Source organism: Vicugna pacos, chromosome 16 (assembly GCF_048564905.1).
Source record: "Vicugna pacos chromosome 16, VicPac4, whole genome shotgun sequence".
Taxonomy (NCBI): domain Eukaryota; kingdom Metazoa; phylum Chordata; class Mammalia; order Artiodactyla; family Camelidae; genus Vicugna; species Vicugna pacos.
In genome coordinates, this window is record NC_133002.1 from 47,759,965 (window position 1) to 47,769,010 (window position 9,046).

The following is a 9,046-nucleotide window of genomic DNA, read 5'->3' on the forward strand; positions in this document are numbered from 1 at the left end:
TGGAGGTACTGAGGATTGAACCCGGGACCCTGTGCATGCTAGGCATGCACCCTACCACTGAGCTATACTCTCCCCTCTGAATTTTTATCTTTCTCGGCTAGCAACTTATGGTGCATACTCTTTTGTGATGCTGGGCAGTGGCAGTCACATGACCACAAGGGTAAAGGACTGACCTACTTACAACCACTCTGTACCCATGCAACCAATCTGTTCTTCCCTTTCGGCACAGTACTCAGTAAATGACATGAAATATACAGTACTTTATTATAATAAATAGCCTTTGTGTTGGATGATTTTGCTCAACTGTGGGCTAATGTTGGTGTTCTGAGCACATTTAAGGTAGGCTGGGCCAAGCTCTGATGTTCAGTTAGGAGTATTTTTTTATGGTTGAGATTTTTTAAAAGTATTTTTTTGAGGGGGGAGGTAATTAGGTTTATTTATTTATTATCTTAATGGAGGTACTGGGGATTGAACCCACAACCTTGTGCATGCTAAGCATGCACTCTGCCAATTGAGCTATACCCTCTCCCACTTAGGTGTATTTTTTTTAATTAAAAATTATTTTTCTTTTATTTGTTTTTTGTTCTTGTTTAGGTTAGGTGTACTACGTGCATTTTCAACTTAGGATATTTTCAACTCATAATGGGTTTATTAGAATGTAACCCTGTAGTTGATCTGTAGTATACAGGTTTTGCATCTGACTGCTCCCTCGTTTTTTGCATGTAGAAGTTCTTTGTCCTTCTTCATTGCTGCGTAGTACACCATTACATGACTCTCTAACTCTTTTTATTAGTCTCCTGTTGGTGAACATTTTGGACAGTTTCCAGTTTTATGCTATTATGAATAATGCTCCATGAATATTCTAGTTCATCTTTCTGGTGACTTCTACTTATTTAATAGTTAGCTAATAACTACAGATTAGCAGGGCTGGGTGGGCTCTCTGAGACCACTGTCCAACTTTATGATTTCAGGTGGGAAAACTTAGGCCCAGGTGAATTGGTGGGAGAGTGGAGTCTGGAATTCCGTGCTGATCATCCCTACACCAGGGACCCTTCTACTTTGCAATGCCACCCCCAGTGTGTCTGTGCTTCATATCATGGTCTTGAGAAGCATCTTGGGCCTCACACTCTTCCCCGATGCCTTCTATCTCCCCAGCAGTTCCTGCAGCCTCTCCTCCTGGCCCCGAACTCCAGCCGCCCCTGAGTCCAGACCCCACGCCCGGGGAAGAGCTGGCCCACTCAGAACTCTTGGATGCTGCCTCCTCTTCCTCCTCTTCCTCCTCTTCCTCTTGCCCACCCTGCTCCCCGGAGCCTGGGAGAGAGGCGCCAGGGCCTGAACCGGCGGCGGCTGCGGTGGGAAGCGGTGTGAGTGGGGAAGGCAGGAGCGAGAAGGGGCGCCTGTACTGCCCCACGTGTAAGGTGACAGTGAACTCCGCCTCCCAGCTGCAGGCTCACAACACAGGTTAGCACCGCACCAGCTGCCATCCAGGGGAGGGGGTGCCCCTCACCAGATGTGGGCAGGCTAGAGCTTTTGGGCACTTTGCTCCAGGGCTTGGTGATAGAGGCGCTTGCTCAGCTGTGACTGGGCATTTCGGGTCTTCCTGCTAACACTTGAGGAGGGAGAATCGGGAAGAGAATTCTGAGGCAACAAAAACTGGAGAGTCACCACAGAAGACAGGAGACACCCCCTCCATCTCTCCTTGGGTCAGACCCAGAGGGAAGGGATTGGGATGAGTGCCAAAGGGAAGCCAATCAGCTACTTTGCAAGGAGGCCTTCCTTGGAGGAACCTGGCATGAAATGAGAGCAGCTGGGAAGACCTTTCAGCGGGAAAGAGAAACCTGTGGCTGGAGTGGGTGTATGTACAGAGCAGCCTGGAGGCTTACAGAGACAGCCGAACTGACCTGGTTTGGCGGGGGTCTCTGTGGCCCTCGTGGCCCCTCTTTGGTGCTGACAAGCTGTCTTCCTTCCTCCCTCCAGGAGCCAAGCACCGGTGGATGGTGGAAGGTCAGCGGGGCGCTCCCCGCAGGAGCCGGGGCCGTGCAGTGCCTCGGGGAGGAGCTGGACACAAGACTAAGAGAGTGACGGGTGGCCAGGGGGGACGGCAGGGGCCAAAACCCCCTTTTCACTGTGCTCTCTGTCAGCTCCAGGTCAATTCAGAGACCCAACTCAAGCAGGTGGGACCAGTAAGGCCGGGATTGGGGTTGGAGCAGGGGCCAGGGGTGGGCCCAGTGCCAGGCGAGGAGGAGGGAGCCTGAGGGGAGAAGGTGGGTGGAGCAGAGCGGGGAGCAGGTGGAGCAGGAGGTGCAAGGCTAGAGGGACAGTGGGCTTCTGGAGGGCAAAGGCCAGGTCTCACTCTGGGGTGATGTGCATTCAGTGTGTGAATTGTGGGTAGAGGAAAGGTGAGCTAGGTGAGGATGACAGGGTAGTTTGGGGGTCCTTTGGTTCCTCATCTCCTTCCCAGTCTGTCTGTCTGTCCATTAGCACCTGAGCAGCAGGAGGCACAAGGACCGCCTGGCCGGGAAGCCCCCCAAGCCCTCCAGCCAGCACAGCAAGCTGCAGAAGCACGCAGCGCTGGCTGTGAGTATCCTCAAGGTATCTGTCTCCAGACAACAGAGCTGGGATCCAGGTCCAGCGGGGCAAGGGGAGGCTAGAAGGGAGGGCCATCTGGGGGGCTGGGAGGCGGGGCAGGAAGGAAGCCACCCCTCTTCGAGGCTGCCTGGGCAGGAAAAGAGCTGGGGTTGGGTTTTGGGGATCTGCCCAGAAAAATTTCCGGGGAGGTGGGCCTGGGTGGTTATCTCAGGGGCAAGGGCAAAGGGTGGGCATGCATCTCCTAGAGACCATCTCCACCCCCACTCCCCACAGCCTCCTCACTTTGCCCATCCTAAGATTCTCCTCCCTCGGGGCAGGAAGACAGGTGGTGGAGAAAGCCCTTTGGAATGAATGTTTGGGGGTGGGAAGGGAGGAGGATTTAGGTTTGGAATCCTGAAAGTCACGTTTTTCCTACAGCAGAAAGCCCAAGGATGGGGCCCAGGGAGGGAATGGGATTTTCCTGGGGTCAGAGACTGTGTCCATTCCTCTTTTCTTTGCAGTCTAAGCTGGCCTTGCAGAAGCAACTCACCAAGACACTGGCAGCCCGCCTCCTGCCCAGCCCAATCCCTACCGCAGCGGCAGCGGCCATCTGTGCCCTGCCAGGGCCCCTGGCCCTCCGGCCTGCCCCCACAGCAGCCACCACCCTCTTCCCAACTCCGATCCTGGGCCCAGCTCTGTTTCGCACCCCAGCGGGAGCTATCCGCCCTGCCACAGGACCCATCGTCTTTGCCCCCTACTAGCCACCCTGGGAGCTCAGGGCTGATTTCCCAGCCATCGTTCTCCCCCACCTCCCTGAAACACCTCGGTTTCCTACATCCCACAGGAGACTACCTTTCACAGCCTAGGGAATCCTGCCCAATCTAGGCGGAGCTGGGCTAATACTAAGAGCAGCTGCCCTTTACTCTGTCTGTACCCAGGATTCAACTAATATGCCCCTGGCCCAAGGACCATCCATCCTCACCCTCCCTCCCCTAGGCTTCTAGGGCTAGTCCTGGGCTCCCCTGTACTTCTTATTCTGACTTAGGGGGAGCAAACTGAGAAATCCAAAGAGCTATGCAAAATCCTAGCCCCATGGTGCTCTCACCTCCCAACTCAAGACCTATACCTACAGGGCCAGAGGCCCAAGGAATCTTCTCTCCTGAGGACAAGTCTGTGACCTCTATTCTCCTACCCTGTTGGGGAGGCCCTCCCCATTCACTGGAACCTCCAGGGAATCACTGGAGATGAGGGAGGGGTCTCAAGCTGGAGTGGGTTGAAGGCTGCCTGGACAAGGTGACCATGGGGATGTGGAGGAAGAACGTGGAGGAGAAAGGGAACAGCATTAAGTGGGCAAAGCCAAGGCAGGGGGGTAGGGGGCTGGGGACTGGGGTCAAAAGCTTCTGGGGGTTTCATTTGCTCTGACAGGAAGGGGCTAGGATAGAGGTAGGTGATGGTCATGTTCTGGCTGGGCCCAGTTTCAGCAGAAGAAATGAACAGTCCCACAAAAGTTCTCCTTTGTTAGCCTCTCATGGATTCCTCCTGAACCCTGGCTCTCAGCAGGGAGGGGATAGGGGGCAGAAAGGGGGTGGCCCTGGGTCTCCCTCCCATGGACCTAGCAAACACCCAATCTCCCTGGGACTCCCAAAGGGAGAGCTTTCTCCTCCAGCTCCTTGCCCCAAACTGGCCCCTAGCACTCAATTCAGCTTCCCCCACAACCAGCACCCCAGGCCCCCTCACTGTGAAGCCGAGTGTTGGGATCCAGTTGGATCCACTCAAGACCCATTTTCATGCTGTCGATGTCACCACCTCCATCCCACCCCAGCAGTGCTGCCCTCACTCCACAATATGGGACTTTGCCAGTATCCATGTGTATCTTTTTTCTAAGATATTTCCAATGGGAGAACAACAAAAAGGGGGGGGTACTTTTTGATAACTGTTGTGGTTTTATTGTGTCCAACGCATCAATAAATGAATTTAAGCCCAAGCCTGTGTATGTGCCCTAACTCAGCTTGCCCAGCCTGGACCACCTGCCCCTGCTCACCTCTCCTGTCTCAGGGAGAAGGGGCATGTGCTAGAGGGCACCTGGGTACAGTGTCTCACCTATGCTAGGTGTGCACATTAGAAGCATGAAGTGGGCACAGGAAGTTGTGGGTTACAAGCTCACCTGATAGCGTGTTGAAAGTGTAACCACCCTTCTGAACCCAGACAGATCTGTCAGCTCCTGAGAAGCCGCTACTGGTTTGCCTTGTTCTGTTTAGGCATCTGAGGTAAGAAGGAAGGGCTGGAAGAGCACCTTGTCCAGCCTTCACTATGGCAGCAGGCATATAAACAGGTAATTTATAAATAGAAGTCCAGCTATCAGCTGAAAACAACCACAGGAAGGGGTGAAGACCAGTCCCCAGGGCTGTGAGGTCCGCTGATGGGGCACTGGGCAGCCGGCCACTCTGGCAACGAGGGCGGGGAGTGCACTCCTGCCCCCTGGTGGTTGAGGGAGAGCAGTGTCCCAGCCTCCAAGGCTGGAGGTGTAGCACCTTGAAGAGGGAGAAGCTAAGGGTACAGTTGCAGCGCCCGACCGTGGGCATTATACAACCACAGGGCTGGAGAGGATGTAGGTCATCTAAGCAACTGCTGTCGCCTGACAGATGAGAAAACTGAAGCCCCGAGAGGGGCAAGGCCTCACAGTGTCACAAAGCCAGCTGGTGACTCCCAGCCCAGTCATCATCCTATTCTGCCTCAACCAATGAAATGCTCTCTGAGCAGGAAGAGGAAGCAAAACAACTAGGGGAAGAGTTCAAACAGAAAATCACACTTCCCAGGAGACCAGCTTCTTCAGGCCAAGGACAGGATGGGAGAGAGGTCATGGTGTTGGGTGAGGAGGCGGCCCCAACGCCAGCACGCACACACGTGCACATCTACACGCGCACACACAGGATACCTGATGCCCTTCCTCTAGAGTCTAGGCTGGTGACTGAGTGTGTGAGTGAGTGTGTATGTGTGTGTGAGACTGGCTCCCAGAGGTGTGGGAGCCCTGTGACAGGAACAAGACCCTCGACTGGGCACCCCTGCATAGTAGCTCTGCTTCCTGTCCAGGGCAGGTGGCAGGGACAGTGACCCACAATCGCCCCCATCACAGCAGGGCAGCTATGATGGGAGCTTGGGGTGGGGGGGGATGCAGGGCGCTAACCTAGACTATTTGCACTTCCTGGGGTTGAGAGGGAAAAGTGGGTTGAGCCTGGGACAGCCCAGCTGCCTGGCCGAGTGGGGGGCTCTCCCCAAGACTGAGGACAGCTTGCCTCACCCCTCTTTTCCTCTCAGCCCATCTTCCAGGGCTGGCAGCTCTTCAGCCATCCAAGGAGCCGCTGCCCTTGTTTTTGCGGCTGAGTGGGAAGGCCGACTTGCTCTGGGGCTGGGTCATCTTGCTGGCCAAGTAGATGAAAGGCTCCAGCAGGGAGCGGCGGTCAGCCACTGACACCTCCCACAGCTTGACCTTCTCTGACTTGGCCCAGTGCTGAGCCACATCAGGGTCTACACGCCGCTGCTCCTGTAGGTCACACTTGTTGCCGAGGACCACGATGGTGACCTGGGGAAGAGAGACAGAGTCGAGGCCTCTGGCTGTATCAGAGATCTCAGGAATGGGTGTGAGGGCCATCACAGGACCACCTCATCTCTTCCTGTATCAGAAACTGTGCATGGGGGAGAGGGAGATGGGTGCTTTTTCCTCTCCTTCCACTGTTCAAATTCTGGCCTCCATCTGGCTCCCCTCCAGGAGTTCCATTACAGGGCCTGTGTCACCCATGTCTGAGACTTACTAGCAATCAGTTAATTACTGGCTAAGTAACTGGCACACACACACACACACACACACCTCCTTCTTGTCCTTGGATTTGTCAATCTCCTTCTTAAGCAGCTCCACCCGCTGAAAGGACTCTCGGCTGTCTGTGCTGTAGACCAGGACATAGCCATCAGTGCAGGAAAAGCAGTGCCGGGGCAACTCGGCCCCATCTCGGAGCCCCCGGGTGTCGTAGAAACGCACCTGCTCCCGCACCCCCCGGTCGGTCTCAATGGAGCCCACATAGATGTCCTCCTGAGTTTCAATCATCTCAGAACCTAGGACAGAATGAGAACACTTGTTTCTGGGGAGGAAGGAGATGGGAAATATGAGTGACTGAGTATATTCTAACAGGCTAACCAGATAGGGAGAGGATGGAATGTCAGGGTTGAGGTGAGGGGGCCAGAGACTGCGAGTCCGGCAGGACTAGAATGGTTTGGGGAACAGATTTAACCCCACACAGATACCATGCTAAGCCCAGTGTGACTTGGGAGTTTTTCCTTCCTATCTCAGATATTGGGTTGCCTCTGTCCAGATTTCTTCAGTGCTGTAGGATTGAGATCACGATGTGAACTTGACTCTTTGGAGTGTAATAACCACTAGGAGCAGCTTTTAGTCTTTTCGTGTTGTGATCAAATCTTTCCCTCATTCTTCAATTTCTTCCACCATGCCCCACCCCCAGCAACACTCACCCACTACGTGGTTCCCGTATAGAAGCTGCTCCAGAATTGACGTTTTGCCCACAGATGCCTGGCCACACACGACCACCTTGCAGCTCTTCCCCATGCTTAGCCTTCAACCTTGAAGAACAGAAGCACAATGGGTGAGGAGGAATCAAAGCAGAAGGGAGACTTCCCTTAACTGAGGGCCCAAGTTCTGAACTGAATGCGAAAGCTTCAACAATTCAGCACGGTCCCCTACCCTAGTCAGGGTGTACTAAAGTGATACGTTTATGCCTACTACCGGACAGTGAGCCATCTCTTCTTCATCTTATTCCCAGTACACGGCCAGTAACTGGCACAGAGCAGGGGCTCAGGACATGTTGCTGTAAAGGAGAAAGAGAGTTGCTGGTTTAAAGGAACCACTCGCCAGGTTCCTTTCTGTGCCCAGGATGTGGAGGACCAGTTGCTGAAGGGAGCTCTGGTTCAGCTTCCTCTCTTTGGCCATGACCCCATGGAGATAAGCAGGAATGTTATTTTGTGTGACTCTTGTCTTATGCCACTCTTCTTGGGGAGACTGAGCAGTTAAGGAAAATTTACTTTTCTGTATGGCTTATCTGGACAACTAGTTCCCTCTAGTTCCCAGTGAAGTCTATGGCTAAAATGAAGAACATCATACAAGAAAGTGAAAGAATCTAAGAGAAAAATGCTTCGGAAAAGAGGAGATTTTGGCTGCCTTTGGACTGACAGACCCAGATGAGCAGGCACAGAAACCCCTTCTCCAAAGAGGTCCCAGAGACCTCCTCGAAGGCACCCCAAACACAGGCTTTCCAGAGGAAGCCCCAAAGATTCCCCAGAGAGCAGAGATCACGCCCCAAAGGGATCCTAAACAGAAGCCTCTCCAGAGGAAACTTTTGGTACAGAAACCCTCCCCGCAAAGGTCCCCATATAGCGAGCCCTGCAATTAAGCCATACCCCAAGAGGGTGCCAGACGGGCCTCCGGCACAGATTTCCCACCAATGGGCTCCCCAGAGGGAATCAGAATCCTGCCACATAAAGCGTCCCGGACACAGTCGTCGATCCAGGCCTCCCAGCTCCGTACCTCCCGGGGCCCTCGCAATAGCCCGGCCGGGCTCCCCGAGGCGCGCCAGGACCGCGAGTGGATCTTCCTCGGGGTCCGTCCAGGCTCCGTCTGGCCCCGCCCCGCAGCTTGCATCTCGCAAGACCAGTTCCGGCGGCGGAGGGCGGGCGCCGGTCGCACAGCGCCCCCAGAGGCTGGCGGGAAGATGACGGCCCGGACGTAGGCTGGTCGGTTGCCAGGGCACAGGGTTCTAGGCTCCCCGGACGTGCTGGGAGGTGTTCTGGGGTCTCAGATGCCCAAATTTTCGTCCTCTAAAGGCTACTACTGTACAATAACAATTTATTCAATCTTTTATTCATCCAATGTCTTCTGGGCGCCTACTCTGTGCCAGATGCAGGACCACGTGCAGAGAAACAGCGGACGAACTAGACTCGGTAGCTGCCCATTAGAACGTCACCAAGTAGAGGAGCTAGACATCTACACCAACGATTACAGCACAACATGGTGACAGCTATTACAGAGGTGCTATAGGAGCACAACCAACTGGCATTTAACTTGGGGGCAATGGGCATCACGTTCTCCGTGGAACCTTCCTGGAGCACATCATGTCAGTGCTGAGGTTTGAAGGGTATGGGAGGAAAGGGTGGAGGAGAGACAGCAAGAGTCATGGTATTTTCTGGAACTACAAGTATTTGGGTTCAGTGTTGCTGGTAGAAAGGAGCCAAATAATCAAAGGTCTTGTGTAGGCCAAAGAGATCAAACTGTATCTTAACAGCAGTGGAAAGCCATTGGTTGGTTTTATGCCAGCGAAGTGACATGATCAGTTTTTGCTTCTAAGAAGGTCACTCTGGTAGAAGAGTGAAGATTGGAGAGATGAAACTTGGAGTTAGTTAGGAAACTATAGTAGTA

The 9,046-nt window shown here is 53.9% G+C and overlaps 2 protein-coding genes across 3 annotated transcripts in view; one reads left to right on the forward strand and one right to left on the reverse strand.

The window, feature by feature from the left end:
• Positions 1 to 4,342, forward strand: part of ZNF385C (zinc finger protein 385C) — a 51,496-nt gene extending 47,154 nt beyond the window's left edge. The window contains exons 6-9 of the mRNA XM_072939326.1: positions 1,156 to 1,461; positions 1,978 to 2,174; positions 2,482 to 2,592; positions 3,090 to 4,342. Coding sequence (XP_072795427.1) covers positions 1,156 to 1,461; positions 1,978 to 2,174; positions 2,482 to 2,592; positions 3,090 to 3,329 — 854 coding nt within the window. The 3' untranslated portion in view covers positions 3,330 to 4,342. The remainder of the gene's footprint in view (positions 1 to 1,155; positions 1,462 to 1,977; positions 2,175 to 2,481; positions 2,593 to 3,089) is intronic.
• A 146-nt stretch (positions 4,343 to 4,488) lies between these two features.
• Positions 4,489 to 8,282, reverse strand: NKIRAS2 (NFKB inhibitor interacting Ras like 2). 2 transcript variants are annotated; one of them, XM_006199245.4, is made up of 4 exons: positions 8,159 to 8,282; positions 7,090 to 7,197; positions 6,434 to 6,675; positions 4,489 to 6,148 (listed from the first exon to the last, which is right to left on the reverse strand). In XM_006199245.4, the coding sequence occupies exons 2-4, from the start codon at positions 7,181 to 7,183 to the stop codon at positions 5,909 to 5,911; spliced, it is 576 nt and encodes a 191-aa protein (XP_006199307.1). In that variant the 5' UTR covers positions 7,184 to 7,197; positions 8,159 to 8,282; the 3' UTR covers positions 4,489 to 5,908. The 2 variants fall into 2 exon arrangements, with proteins under 2 accessions (XP_006199307.1, XP_072795426.1); XM_072939325.1 differs by having other exon boundaries at positions 8,032 to 8,260.
• Positions 8,283 to 9,046: the final 764 nt, after the last annotated feature.